This window comes from Sarcophilus harrisii, chromosome 4, assembly GCF_902635505.1.
Source record: "Sarcophilus harrisii chromosome 4, mSarHar1.11, whole genome shotgun sequence".
NCBI lineage: Eukaryota > Metazoa > Chordata > Mammalia > Dasyuromorphia > Dasyuridae > Sarcophilus > Sarcophilus harrisii.
In genome coordinates, this window is record NC_045429.1 from 278,880,005 (window position 1) to 278,895,875 (window position 15,871).

Below are 15,871 nucleotides of genomic sequence, written 5' to 3' on the forward strand. Positions count from 1 at the left end.
AAAATTTGAGAAAAATACCCACTATTGTGTACATATCTCCAAGAGAGTCAATGACCAAAATATTAAGAATTTTAAGTTTTTAAAAAAATAACAGAATAACAAAGGCTCTGATAAAGGCCTCATTTCTAAACTATATAGAGAATTGACTCAACTTTATAAGAATTCAAGCCATTCTCCAATTGATAATTGGTCAAAAGACACAAACACACAATTTTCAGATGAGGAAATTGAAATTTTCTAGTCATATGAAAAGGTGCTCCAAATCACTATTGATCAAAGAAATGCAAATTAAGACAATTCTGAGATACCACTATATACCTCTCAGACTGGCTAAAATAACAGGAAAAGATAATGATGAATGTTGGAGGGGATGTGGGGAAACTAGGACACTGATACATTGTTGGTGGAGTTGTGAACGGATCCAACCATTCTGGAGAGCAGTTTGGAACTATGCTCCAGTTATCACACTGTGCATACCCTTTCATTCAGCAGTGTTTCTATTGGGCTTATATCCCAAAGAGATCTTAATGAAGTGAAAGGGACCTGTGGTGTGCAAGAATGCTTGTGGCAGCCCTTTTCATAGTGGCCAGAAACTGGAAACTGAATGAATGCCCATCAACTGGAGAATGGCTGAATAAATTGGGGCATATGAATGTTATGGAATATTATTGTTCTGTAAGAAATGACCAGCAGGATGAATACAGAGAGACTTGGAAAAGTCGACTTACATGAAGTTATGCTGAGTGAAATGAGCAGAACCAAGTGATCATTGTACACGGCAACAACAAGAATATATGATGATCAATTCTGATAGATGTGCTCTCTTCAACAATGAGATGATTCAAACCAATTCCACTTGTTCAGTGATGAAGAGAGCCATCTACATCCAGAGAGAGGACCATGGACCACAACATAGCATTTTCACTCCTTTTGTTGTTGATTGCTTGCACATTGTTTTCTTTCCCAGTTTTTTTCCTTCTTGATCTGATTTTTCTTGTGCAGCAAGATAACTGTATAAATATGTATACATATATTATATTTAACATATATTTTAACATTTAATATATGTTGGACTACCTACCATCTAGAGAGGGGGGAAAGGAAAAGATAATTTGGAACAAAAGGCTTTGTAAGAGTCAATGTTGAAAAATTACCCATGCATATGTTTTGTAAATAAAAAGCTTTAATTAAAAAAGTGATAGCAGAATAAGTGCCCATTAGTTATGAATGGTTAGACAAATTATGCTATATAAATATAATGGGGAGAGAAGAACTGATAAATCTGAATAATTCAGAGAAAGAAGAAAAAACTTACATTAGCAAATGCAGAGCAAAGAAAACAAGTAGAACCAACATGTTCACAGCAACAGGAATGAAGACCATAAAATTCCAAATAAATTGTAACAGTCAAAACTGGCTGCAATGATATTGGAAAATCTTGCTTTTCTCTAGGTGAACAGATAGTGGACAATGGGGGAATAATGTTACCCACTTGATCAGGCTCATTTTTGTTTGGAACTTTTTGTTTCTCTCTGGAAAGGAAACAATTAGGTGAGGATGGAAGGGGAGTTAAGATGTTAATCTTGTCAAAAGTAAAATGTATTAATCTATTATTTTTAAAATATAGAAATAAAATATTTAAAAAAATTAGAATTCTCTTTAGTGGAATTAAAGCAACAATAAAAAACATAAATCTAAAGCATATATATGAATAGATACAAAGTAGAGAGAACAGAATCAAAAGAATAGTTTTTACAATTTAAAAATGTAAAAATGAATAACTTAAAGTTTCAAGAATTCTGAACAATACGCTAATCAATCAGGATTTCAGAGGACTCAAAATGAAATGTAGCACTCATCACCAGACAGAGAGGTCATGGGAAGATTAGAACATATGATTTGTTTTGTTTTTGACATGGCCAATATGAAAAATAGTTTTGTTTGATCAGTCATGATTTTTATAAAGCTTTTATTTTCCTTTTATTTTTTTTACAATAAGGGAGAAAAGATAGTGGGGTAAGAAAACCAACATTAGTTCCAATAAAAATATTGTTGATTTAGAGCAATTTTCTTATGATTATTGTTAGGTAGCATTTAATCTCAGGAAAATTGTTTGTTCATCTGGCTTCTAACATTAGCTTTGTGACTCTGGGCAAGTTACTTAATATGCTTTGTCAAGAAAACCCCAAATGCTTTCATGAAGAATTGGGTATGACTAAAACAACTGAACAACAACAAATATATATATATATGAAAGTTGCCTAAGGTCCCCTGACATACAATTGTATTTCTCTCATAATTTTGGTACAGGAAAACAATTCTGGTTCTCAGTGTCATTGTAGTCTAAAAAAACTCATATCTATGTGAGTTAAATGCTGATATATTTTGTCTAAGAGGATTGGGCCCATATATTTATATTGGTATATTTAACTTGACCAATAATATATTCCCATTTACCTTATCACATGTACCCTGACCAATTTTATTGCTGTTTCATCTACCTTTCCCCTAGACCACCTTTTTGGGTATCATCTGTTGCATTGATAATCTGTTGATGCTTATGAATGCTTTCTCAAAATGTTACTGCAAGAGAGATAAACTAAGAATTACAGGACTACCTGAAAACCATAATGAAAAAAAGCCTAGACAACATGTTTCAGTAAACCATCAAGGAAAACTGCTCTGATATCCTAGAACCAGAAGTTAAAATAGCCACTAAAAGAATTCATAGATCACCTCCTTAAAGAGATCCCAAAATGAAAACTCCAAGGAATGTCATGGCTAACTTTCAGAATTATCAGATCAAGAAGAATATATTGCAAGCAGCCAAAAAGAAACAATTCATACCCAAGACTGCTTAGTAGCTCCCACTTTAGAGGATCAAATGGCCTCGAATATAATATTCTGAAGAACAAAGATTCAGCCTGGAATCAACTATCCAGCAAAATTAAGCATAACCTTTAGGAGAAAAGGTATACATTCAATGAAACAGGTGAATTTCATTTATTTTTTGATAAAAAGACCAGAGCTGAACAGAAAATTTAATTTTCTAGCCTCATTGGGCTCTCTAGATGTGGAGATGGTCTTCTTGTCTCTGTATCCTGGGGACATGGACCTCCAGTCTGCCTGGGAGTAGCCAGTTGCTATGGGATGTAACAAACTTGTATAAGCCCCTGAGTGTGCACCAAAAAGTTTGTGTTTGGCAGCAGAAGCCCTCTAGCACCAGGAAAAGCTACACAGCTTCCCAGCATCTTGCTACCCCCAAGCTCGTTTGTCACTCCCAGCATTAACCAAAGTCCTGCAGGCCACAGTGTTCTCTGGATAAAGTGTCTACCCCACCTCTTTTCTTACCCCCTCCCCTATAAGTGCTTCAGTCACTGGTTTGTTTTCCCTTCCAATCTCTATGTCTAGTGTACAGATGGCATTGAAATACATTCTGAAAGCATGACAGGCTAAAATCATTTTGATTGACTCTTGCCTCTATTCCCAAATTCTATTTTTTTTAAAGGCTCTTTTCTTTTAAGGAAGATGTTCTCAGGAAGTAGAGCCAAGATGGAGGAGTAAAGGCAGGAATTCTCCTCAGCTCTCCCCCAAACCTCTACAAATACCTTTAAAGAATGACTCAACATTTTTAGAGGGTCAGAAGCCTCAAAAAGAGAGAGTGAAACAATTTTACAGCCTAAGACAACTTGGAAGGAAAGGGTTGTCTCCCTTGGGTGAGAGTGGAACACAGTCCTGCTCAGACTGTGTCAGGCCCATCAAAACAGGAGGAAACCTTGGGGACCACTGAATCATCATCAGCAGCAGGTGCTTCTAGAGCTCTCAGCCCACAGACAGCAGTGGGGTTGGACAACCGATGGGAAGGAGATTATGAGGGCTACTGTAGCATTGTCCAAACTGAAATCTGGGTCTCAGTCCTGGGTGGCAGGACCAAGGAAAGGAGGAACATTAGCACACCAGGGTTTGCAGCCACAATAGAATGGGACCCTTCTCACAGTTCTGGGGAGAAAAGAGTGCTGGTGGTCACCCAGAGACCAGAGCAGAGGCCAGGAGAGTTGTATACAGCCCTCTCCTTATCATCTTGAAAAAACTGAAATTTTACAGGTTCTTAGAAGTATATCTGAAAACAATTGCACAAAACCCCTAAAGTTCAGGACATTGCACCCTTTACTCTGGAAGCAGAGCCTTACTCTAACAAAAATTTAAGAGTCACATAATAGAGTGGGAAAATGAGCAAAATAACAGAAAAAGTTTCTGATCATAGAATTTTACTGTAGTGACAAGGAAGATCAAAATACACATCCAGCACAAAACAAAGGAAAGTTCTTATATCCAAAACTTCTAAGAAAAATTTGAATTAGTCTCTGGCCAGAGAAAAACTCAAAAAAGAATTTCAAAAATCAAGTAAGAGAGGTAGAAGAAAAAATGGGAAGAGAAATGAGAGTGCTGCAAGAAAATAATGAAAAACAAGCCAACAGTTTGGCAAATAATAGGACAACTCCATTCAAACAAGGTACCTACAGGATAAACTGAAGATAAGCAGAAGGAAGGCATTAGAAATGGATAAGGGTATCTCTAGTAGGTATTCTTTTATCTGGGACTTGAAGGAAGCCAGGAGGGCAAAATGAAAAAGGAGAGCATTCCAAACATGGGAGAGAGTCAAGAGATAAGGAGTGTGTTGCTTAAGTTGAAGCAAAGAGGCTCAGAATATAGACAGCTTTCTTAAAGAGTTTAGCTACTCCTTGGAGTTTTGGGATGATAGATAATGGAGCTTGATGAATAAAGCAAAAAATTTTTGAAAAGAGAAGAAACATGTATTTTTTTTAGTATTTTTTTTGTTTTCTTTAAATTTGTATATTTGACTTTTCACCATTACATTCAAAACAATTTTTACATTTGTTTTAAGATTTTTGAATTCTAGGTTCTCTCTCTTATCCCTACCCACAATTAAGAAATCACAAGTGAAATTATGCAAAATATTTCCATAAAAGTCAAGTTGTGGAAGAAAACATAGATCTATCTCCCACCCCAATGAAAATAAAAACCCTCAAGAGAAATTATGTTCAAGAGAGACAGAGAGAGAAAGAGAATGAGAAAGAGAGAGATAGACGGACAGACAGACAGACAGATAGAGAGAGAATACTTCAATATGTATTTAGATGAAATCAGTTCCTTCTCTGGATATGGATAGGATTTTTTATCATGAGTCCTTCAGAGTAGTTGTAGATGATTATAGTACTGAGAATAAGTCATTTGTAGCTGGTCATTACAAAACATTGCTATTACTTTGTAAACATTATATTTCACTTTGTTCAAGGAGGATTTTCCAGGTTTTTTTCTTTCCTGAGAGCATCCTCCTTATCATTTCCCAGAAAACAATAATATTCCATCACAAACACATACCAGTTTATTGAGCCATTCCCCAATTGATGGGCATCACCAAAATTTCTGATTTATTGTGTTGAGAAAAAAGTTGCTATGAATACTTTTGAGTATATAGATCATTTTCCCTTTTTTCCCTAATCTTTTTTTGGTATTCATGCCTACTAGTGAGGTTATTAAGTCAAAGATATGTATGAATTTGCAGCCCTTTGGGGACTTATCTTTTGATCATTTATCACTTGGAGCATGGCTCTTCTTTATATATATATATATATATATATATATATATATATATATATATTTGCCTCAGATGAGAATTTTTTTTTGTTTGAGAAATGAGGCCTTACCAGAGAAATTTGCTTTGAAAACTTTTTTACAATTATTATGGCTAATTGTATTTCTCCTCCATTTATTCCCTCTCTCCTTTCACCCTGTGCCTCCTCAAAAGTGTTTTTCTACTGAGCAGTCTCTCTCTCAATATGCCCTATCTTTTCTCACCCTCTCGCCCTTCACATATTATTCCCCTCTTATTTTCCTGCAGGGCAAGATAGATTTCTACATTTCTATTGAATATCTATGTTATTTCCTATTTGAGCCAATTCTGATGAGAGTAAGGTTCACTCATTCACTCTCTCCTCTCTGTCTTTTTCTCTATTGCAAGTTTTTTCTTGGCTCTTTTTTTAATGTCATATAATTTGCACCATTCCCAGTACATTCCTTTCTCACGCTTTAATTTCATCATTTAAAAACAAAAGATATTATCTTTTCGTATTCAATTCACAGCCATACCCTCTGTCCATATATACTACTAACCATCATAATAATGAGAACATTCTAATGAGTTACAAGTATCATTCTCCCATATAGAAATGTAAACAGATAAACCTTATTAAATCTCTTATATCATTTTTTAAATTACCTTCTTATCCTTCTCCAGAGCCCTGTATTTGAAAATCTATGTGCTGGCCATAGTCTACCTCTCAGATCTATGGAGAAGGAAGGAATTTGTGGCCAAAGAAATAAGAGTCCATTATGAAATGTAAAATGGATAATTTTGATTATATTAAGATAAAAAATTATTGTACAAAGACCATACAAAGAAGATTAGAAAGGAAGCAATAAAGTGGAAAAAATTTTACATCTAAGAGTTCTGAGAAAGTTCTCATTTTTAAAATAGTTAGAAAATTCACTCAAATTTATAAGAATACAAGCCATTCTGCAATTGATATATGGCCAAAGGATAAGAGCAGATAATTTTCAGATGTCAAAGTTAAAACTATTTCAGTCATATGAAAAAATGCTCTAAATCACTATTGATCAGAGAAATGCAAATAAAAATAACTCTGAGGTACTACTACACACCTCTCAGAATGGCTAAGATGACAGGAAAAGGTAATGACAAATATTGGAGGAGATGTGGGAAAACTGGGACACTGATGCATTGTTGGTGGAGTTGTGAATTGATCCAGCCACTCTGGAGAGCAATTTATAACTATGCCAAAAAGGCAATCAAACTGTGCATACCGTTTGAGCAAGAATGAATGTGGCTCTTTTCATCAAAGAGATGATTCAAGTCCATTGCAGGGGTCTTGTGATGAAGAGAGCCATCTGCACCCAGAGAGAGGACAGTGGGAACTGAATGTGGATCACAACATAGTATTTCCATTTTTTTGTAGTTGTTTCCTTCCATTTTATTTTTTCTCTCTTTTTTCTTTTTCCATCTGATTTTTCTTATGCAGTATGATAATTGTGAAAATATATATAGAAGAACTGTACATGGTAAACACATATTGGATTATTTGCTGTCTAGGGGAGGGGGTAAGGGGAAGGACACAAGAAAAAGAATTTGGAACACAGTGTTTGGAAAGAGGAATATTGAAAACGATATATTCATATTTTTTGAAAATCAAAATCTTGCATATATATATGCATGTATGTATGTATATGTAATCACATATATATATATATATATATATATATAAACAAAAATCCTTGAGAAAATAGAAATGGAATTGAACCTTGGAGATTGTTTTCATGGTCAGTGAGTCAGAAAATTAGCATCATTTAAAAAATTTTATAGTATGTTACTTTTCAAAATACATGCAAAGATAGTATTTAACATAACACTTGCAAAACCTTGTATTCCAAATTTTTCCTCCTTCTTTTTCCCCCTTCCTCCTCCTCTAGGCAGCACACAATTCAATACAGGTTACTACAAGTCTTCTAAACCTATTTCCACATTTGTCATAGTGTGCAAGAAAAATCAGATCAAAAGGAGGAAAAACTTATAAAGAAAAAATCATAACAATAAACAATAGCAACAATAAAAAGGAGTAAACGCTTTGATTTGATTCACCTTCAGTCTCTATAGTTCTTTCTCTGGGTGCAGATGATTCAGGTGGTTCTCTCCATCACAAGTGTATTGGAATTGTCTTGAATTATTCATTATTGAAAAGAACTAAGTCCATCACAGTTGATCATCCATAATCTTGTTGGTGCTGGGTACAAAATTCATTTGGTTCTATTCACTTCACTTAGCATCAGTGTATGTAAGTCTCTCCATGTCTTTTTGAAAACATCCTGCTGATCCTTTCTAATAGAACAATGATATTCCATTACATTCATATACCCTACCTTCCTCAAACACTTCCCAATTAATGGGCATCCACTCACTTTCCAGTTCCTTGCCACTACAAAAAGCGCTGCTACAAATATTTTTGCATGTGTGCGTCCTTGTCCTATTTTTAAATTCTCTTTGAGATACAGACTCAAAGACACTGCTGGGTGACAGGATATGCACACAAACTAGCATTTCTTTCTTTTTTTCAAATTATTCTTTTTTATTAAAGCTTTTTATTTTCAAAACATATGTGTGGATAATTTTCAACATACATCCTTGCAAAACCTTGTGATCCAAATGTTTTTCCTTCCTTTCACCCTACTTTCTCCCCAGATGGGGAATAATTCAATATATTGTAAACATGTGCAATTCTATACATATTTCAATAATTATCGTGCTGCACAAAAAGAATCAAATCAAAAAAGGAAAAAATGAGAAAGAAAACAAAATGCAGGCAAACAACAACAAAAAGTGAAAATGCTATGTTGTGATCCACACTCAGTTCCCACAGTCCTCTCTCTGGGTGTAGATGGCTCTCTTCATCAGTGAACAATTGGAACTGGCCTGAATCATCTCATTGTTGAGAAGAGCCACATCCATCAGTATTGATCACCGTGTAATCTTGCTGTTACCATGTACAATGATCTCCTGGCCCTGCTCACTTCACTCAGCATCAGTTTATGTCAGTCTCTCCAGGCCTCTCTGAAATCATCCTGCTGGTTGTTTCTTATAGAACAATATTTCATACCCTTCAAATACCATGACTTGTTCAGCCATTGATGGGCATCCCTCAGTTTCCAGTTTCTTGCCACTACAAAAAGGGCTGCCACAAACATTTTTGCATACATGAGTCCCTTTCCCTCCTTTATAATCTCTTTAGGATACAAGCCCAGTATAAACACTGCTGGATCAAAGGGTATGCACAGTTTGATAGCACTTTGGGCATAGTTCCTAATTGCTCTCCAGAATGGTTGAATCGATTCACAAGTCCACAACTGTATTAGTGCCCCAGTTTTCCCACATTTCTTCCAACATTTGCATTATCTTTTTCTATCATTTTAGCCAATCTGAGAGATGTGCTGTGGTATCTCAAAGTTGTCTTAATTTTCATTTCTCTGATCACCTTTTCATATGACTAGAAATAGTTTTAATTTCATCTGAAAACATCTTTTAACCTTTTATCAGTTGGAGAATGGCTTGAATTCTTGTGAATTTGAGGCACTCTGCTTTGTATTTTAGAAATAAGGCTTTTATTAGAACTCTTAAATGTAAAAATGTCTACCCAGTTTAGTGCTTTCCTTCTAATTTCTTCTGTGTTTGTTTTGTTTGTACAAAAACTTTTTACCTTAATATAATCAGAATTATCCAATTTGCATTCAATAATGTACTCAAGTTCTTCTTTGGGCACAAACTGCTTCCTTCTCCAAAGATCTGAGAGGTAAACTATCCTTTGTTCTTCTAATTTGCTTATACTTACACTCTTTATGTCTAAATCATGATTCCATTTTGACCTTATCTTCATATAGAGTATTAGGTGTAGGTCAATGACAAGTATCTGAGGTACTAATTTGGAATTGTTGTTAAATAGTGAGTTCTTGTCCCAGAAGCTGGGGTCCTTGGGTTTATCAAACACTAGATGACTATAGTTATGTACTATTTGTGTTGCAAATGTAATGTATTTCATTGATCAACTACTCTACTTCTTAGCCAATACCAAAGAGTTTTGATGATTGCTGCTTTATAATAAAAGTTTTAGGTCTAGTACAACTAAGCCAGCTTCATTTGCACTTTTTTATTAATGACCTTGAAATTCTTGATCTTTTGTTCTTCCAGATAAACTTTATTATTTTTTCTAGCTCTGTAAAATAACTGCTTGGGAGTTTGAATAAGTAGATTAATTTTGGCAGTGTTGTCATTTTTATTAGTATACAATCAAGTACTACCCATGAGCACTGAATTTTTCCAATTTAGCAGATGTGACTTTGTGGGGAAAGTCTTTTGCAGTTGTCTTCAGATAGTTCCTGACTTTCTCTTGGCAAGAAGACTCCCAAACATTTTATATTATCTATAGTTATTGTAAATGGAATTCCACTGTCTATCTCTTGTTGCTGGGCTTTGTTGGTGACATATAGAAATACTGATTTATGTGGATTTATTTTGTATCCTGCATCTTTGCTAAAGTTGTGAATTTTTTCAACTAGATTCTTAGTTACTTCTCTAGACTTCTCCAAGTATACCATTTTTATCATCTTTTAATTTCCTTTTTCTTCTCTTTAATTTCTTTTTCTTCTCTTGTTGCTAAAGTTACCATTCCTAATATTGAATAGTAATGGTGATACTGGGCAAACTTGTTTGACCCCTGATTTAATTGGGGATGGTTCTATTTTATTCCAATTACATATGATACTTGCTGATGGTTTTGAATAGATACTACTGATCATTTTAAGAAAGATTCCATTTATTCCGACTCTCCCTAGTGTTTTTAATAGGAATGGGTGTGGGATTTTGTCAAACACTTTTTCCTGCATCTATTGAAATAATCATATGATTTTAGTTAGTTTGATTATTGTTATGATCAATAATGGAGTTAGTTTTTCTGATACTGAACCAGCACTAGATTCCTAGTAAAAATCCTACTCAGTCATAGGTACTATCCTGTAATAAGTAGCTGTAATTGCTTTATATTTTATTTATTATTTTTGCATCATTATTTTTAGGATAGTTGGTCTATAATTTTCTTTCTCTGTTTTGGCCCTTCCTGTTTACAGGAAAAGTATGTAGCCTGAATTCTATCTGAAGCCCTGGAACAAGTCAGAATACACTACATCAACATGTCCACTTGATCAGTAAAAATCAGACAACCATCTATACCCTCACAATGTACAATATACTGCTTCTCCCCCAGACAATTTTGTCTATTTACCCAGGTCACACACCTGCATTCACAGACACAGCAGAACAAATCAAAGAATTCTTAAGTCTTAAAGCTTTATTTTCTCCTTCAAACCGTCAGAACATCTCTACATTGTCATCCCATTCCCCCAAAACCACAACAAAACAAAGGTCAATTGAAATTGCAGAGAAAAGTTGAAGATTCAAGAAAACTCATTCACAGTGCAAATTTTTTCCATTAGAAAAATATCAGAGTTTAGTGAACCAACAGAAGATAAGCAGATCCAAGGCAATCCCCATAGACTTTGGATAGAAAATTCCATCTGGATCCAGAAAAAAGAACTATGGGGATTGAATGTAAATCAACACATGGTACATCAATTTTTTCCCCTCCCATGTATTTTCCCTTTTTTTCCTGATTTTTCTCTACCAATCTGATTCATAAAGCAATGTGTATTAAAATAGATAAATTAAAAAAAAAACATGTTAAGGAAAGATCATTTCCAAAGCCTTTTGGCTTTTATTGCTAGTTTTACTGCTTAAAAAGTGAAACAGGTAGAAAGAAAGAAGGAAGGTTTGGGAGGCCTTAGATAATTAAGAGCATTAGAGATGCTTCTTTGAATTTGCTCTGTAGAGTAAGTACAGTGATGATCACAGGGGCCAATCTGGGAAGGGAAGGCAAAGGTCAGCAGGAACAAGACAAGAATCAGGATGTGAATATCCTTGTTTTCTTTCTCAGGTCCACACACGGCAGTTCTCTCAAGCTGAAGAAAGAAAGGCAGATTAAGGAGCATCCTCAAATTCACCTCCAGCCTCTCTTCCCTCTCACCACCCATTTGTCCCCTTCACACCAGCCCCAGAGTCTCACCTTTGGCTGTCAGAGAGACATCTGACCCCTGTGCACTATCATTGCCTGGAGACAAAAGGAGGAAACAACCCAGTCAGGGACACATATTCCAGAACCAGGGGGTGTGAAGGCAAAGGGACCCCAAGGTGTGGACTTTCAGTAAGTCTCTTCTCTGGCTTCTCATTTCCCAAGTCCCAGAGACACCATGGGCTGGGCCCTTCTTCCTCCCTTACTTGAATCTTTCACTTACCTGCAGCCGGAACATAGTCCCCTCCTTTTCCACCTGCAAAAGAAAAGCAAATTTCACAGTCCAGGAGAGGAGACTGCACTAAGATCCCAGAAGCTCCCTGACCCGTCCTGCAGACACAATAAATGACAACTGACACGAGGCACCAGGGAAGGGCCCTTTCCCACCCCAGGCCTGCCTCAGGGGGTTCCTGTTCGGGCCTGGCCCAGGGACCGAGCTCCGAGTCTGTTTGCAGAGATCCCTGTGTCCATTTCTGATCTGAGGCTGAAGCAGCTTCCCCACTCAGCCAGCCTGTTCTACACTACCAGGAGTCCTCCAAAGCGGCTTCCACTTCCAGGTTTATTCTCTGGAACCTGGGGCCTGGCTAACAGTCCCTTATCGGGCATGTAGAGAGCGTGGGGAGGCACAGACAGGATGCAGGTCGGGGAGGCCGGGACCTCCTTAGTGCCTGTGCCCAACGACCCCCTTCCAGTCCTGCCCACCTGAAGTCTTCTTCCTCCAGACCACAGCTCCAGCAATGACCGCAGTGAGGAGGAGGACAGCGGCAAGGACCCCCACGATGATCCAGGGCAATGAGGACTCCGGCTCTGAAATGGAAAAGGGAGCTGAGAGGCCGGGATCCCTCTCTGGCCTGAGATTCACCGACCCTTCCCTAACTCCCCCTGCTCCTTCTGGGAGGTGGGAATCCCCCAGCCCCTCCTCACGGTGCTTACCCCATTTCAGGGTGAGGGGCTCAGGCAGCCCCTCGTGCTGAACTCGGCAGGTGTATCTCCCTTCCTGGCCCGAGGGCACCCCCACAGCCGCCCACTTCTGGAAGGTCCCATCGCCGGCAGGCCTGGTCTCGATGAACTCTGTGTCCTGGTGCTGCTCCTCCCCGTCCCTCAGCCAGGCCAGAGAGATCTCCGAGGGGTAAAAGTCCTGGGCCCGGCACTGCAGGGTCACCTCCCCACTGGGCGTGCTGTGCCGGGTCACTCGGGCAGAAGGGGCATCTGGGGGCAAAGGTCAGAGGCCTTTCCAGGCTTGCCCTTTACCCCCTTGTTCTTCAGGGTCATAAGGTCAGAGAGGGAAAAGGGGTACACGGCGTGATCCGGGCCTGAGGTCCTCGGGGTGCCTGGGAATGGGGAGCTCGGGAATAATGGGGCAGGGGAGGTGGAAGGGGGAGGCTGGGCCTGGAGTGCCGAGCGCACTGGGGCTGCCTGGGAGGTACCTGCCCTCTGCAGACTCTCCTTCCCCATCTCCAGGTACTTCTTCAGCCACAGCACGCACGTTTCCTCCAGGTAGGCTTTATCTCTCTCCGCAATGCTCCTCTCCGCCTCCCACTTGCGCTTCGTGTTCACTGCCTCGTTCTGCGCAGCCGTCCACGTGAGGGTCTCCGTGTCCAGGGCGATGTAGTCCTGCCCGTCGTAGGCGAACTGAAGAAACCCGCGCTGGAAGGAGAGCTCCGGGGAAACCTCGCAGCCGTACATGCGCTGGAAGGTGTGGGCCCCTGCCCCGCCCCCAGCCCCAGAGTCAGCCCCTGCAGCCTCTGCCCCTCAGGGCTGACCCTGAGACCCGCCCGCCCGGGAGGGCCCGGAAGCAGTTCCGCCGCCTGCGGGGGGGGGGATCCTCCCTCAGTGGGATCCGCAGGGGAGCGGGGGATGGGCCGACCCGGCTTAGTGACCCCGGGCCCGTCACTCACCGCCCTCGCTCTGGTTGTAGTAGCCGCGCAGGGTCTGCAGGCCCACTCGGTAAATCTGTGCGTTCTCCTTACTGATCTGTGTGTTCCGCTCCCAGTATCCCGGGTCCACGTCCTTCACCTTCTCCATCCACGGCGCCCGCGGCTCCTCACTCTGACTCGCGCTGTCGCTGTCGAAGCGCACGAACTGCTGATCGTCCACGTAGCCCACGGCGAGGAACCGCGGCTCCCCGAGCCCGGGCCGGGACACGGCGGTGTCGAAGTACCTCATGGAGTGAGAGCCTGAGACGGAGGGGGGGACACGGGCCGGGCTCAGGGCAGGGACCCCGTGGGGCCGACCCCGGCTGCCCGGTGTCAGCGGCCAAGCCCGGGGTGCGCCCCCTGACCTCGTCCCGCCTGGACTGTGAACAACAAATCTGAGATGCCTCCTTACCCCCAAATCCCAGCCCATCTGCCCCCGGCACTGCTGTGCCCGCCCCCCCCCCCCACCGATAGTAGTAGTTCTCAGGGCTTCAGGACTTTGAGATCAGCCCAACCCCTTTCCTGACAACAATTCAGCAGGTCCTAGTGGCCCTCGGACTGGGCGTTGCCCCCCAACGAAGCTCTCTCCTCTGGTCCGGTCTTGGGTCCCTCACGCTTCTGACCCTCGGCCCCCACTTTGTGACCTCTCCCGGCCCTTCCTCACCCTCGCCCCCAAATCCTCTGCGAAGTTCTTAAAAAAAGCCTGTCCTCCGCCCTCTCCCTTCCCTGCGGGGCTCCCAGGCAGCTGTGCCCCCTAACGCCCCAGGACTGGCGCACCCTTTCCCCGGCACCTCTTTCTCAGCGCCCCAAGTCCTCACGCCCGCCTGCCAGCAACAGCCCCCCCCGAACCCCCGCTACGGGAGGGCGGGCTCCGGCCCCGGTCCCACTCTCTCATCCGCCGGTGAATCCTGCCCCACTCACCCGCCCGGGTCTCCGCCAGGGCCGCCAGGGCCGTCAGCAAAAAGAGAGCGCGCGCCGGAGAGCCCATGGTGGGGAGGCAGCAAGAGCCCTGAGAGCGCTTCTCCTGCGGGTTATAAAGGGAGGAATCCTCCACTTCTGATTGGCTGCGCTGAGGCTCTGCCACCCAATAGGAAACGGAAGCCAGAAAACGTCATCGGGGGATGGGCAGAATAAACATGCCCAGGTCTGGAGACCAAAACTGAAACTGACGCGGGGGAAAGCCCGGCCCCGCAGCCCTCTGCGCTTTCGGTCCCTCCCGGAGCAGCCGCCCCGCCCCCCCCCCCCAGCCGCTCCCCCCCTTCCCGTGGGAGTTAGGGAGGTTCCCCCCAAAACCGCGGGCGTCCGAGCGATGAAGGAAAGAGGTGCCAGGATGGGGGGAGAGGAGGGAAGAAAAGAGTGTCAGCACAAGGTGACTTCTGAGCCGCCTCAGACACGAAGGTGGGAATTCCTAGTCACCTTTGTGAGAAACCAAGGCCTTGGGCACAATCGGGCGGTTTCCCTTCTTTCTCGTCTCAAACGCCAGCTGGGAAACCCCTGAACTGCATATTTTGTAGAGCATGGAATTAGCCTCAGAACGAACCCGCGCCCTTTCTTTAACACACTGGAAATGGAAGACCCAGCACAACGCTGACAGGTGCTCACAGGAGTCTGGAGACAGGAAGTAGCCGACTTGAGATAAGAACCTACCTCCCCTCGTTCCTGGTCCAGTCCTCTTTCTACCTTCTGGCTCTGGAGAAAGTCCTGAAATGAAGGCCCCTCTGGGGAAGGGCTCCTTAACCTGCTTGGGCGGACAATGGAAGACTCGGGAAATGACATCTTTGTTAACATCTTCTTCCATTAGATCGTTCAGATCGGTGCTTTTTCTTCTTTTGTTCCCAACGGTGAATAAAGTTTCCCCTAACGCGCCCTTCTTCTTTCCTTCGTGCTTTCCTTCTGTGTAGCACAAGTGTCTGACGCACCGATTTTCTAGGGAAAATGTAGAAAGGGTCTTCCGTTGTTCCCCGCTGTTTGAGCGACACCTCCCCTGGGAAAGTTTAGGAAGAAGGCCCCCCGCCCTTTACTTCCACAGCTCCCAACACTCTCCTCTCTCCTCCATGTTCTCCTCTATCCCCAAATTGCTACAACCCGCAGGTCCCGCGGCCCCAGCCTTGGTCAGGCCGTATCCGCACTGTGATGTTCAGTCTCTGGCGCCACGTTTTAGAAAAGGCCTGGGCAAACTAGAATGTG

At 41.7% G+C, this 15,871-nt stretch overlaps 1 protein-coding gene across 2 annotated transcripts; it reads right to left on the bottom strand.

The window, feature by feature from the left end:
* Positions 1–10,970: 10,970 nt before the first annotated feature.
* On the bottom strand, positions 10,971–15,540 carry LOC105750614 (class I histocompatibility antigen, Gogo-OKO alpha chain). 2 transcript variants are annotated; one of them, XM_031964950.1, is made up of 9 exons: positions 15,101–15,540; positions 14,606–14,761; positions 13,667–13,945; positions 13,196–13,474; positions 12,702–12,977; positions 12,471–12,575; positions 11,992–12,024; positions 11,763–11,807; positions 10,971–11,658 (listed from the first exon to the last, which is right to left on the bottom strand). In XM_031964950.1, exons 1-9 carry the CDS (start codon positions 15,480–15,482, stop codon positions 11,654–11,656), a joined length of 1,560 nt encoding a protein of 519 aa, XP_031820810.1. In that variant the 5' UTR covers positions 15,483–15,540; the 3' UTR covers positions 10,971–11,653. The 2 variants fall into 2 exon arrangements, with proteins under 2 accessions (XP_031820810.1, XP_031820812.1); XM_031964952.1 differs by having other exon boundaries at positions 15,332–15,535.
* Between the last annotated feature and the right edge of the window lie 331 nt (positions 15,541–15,871).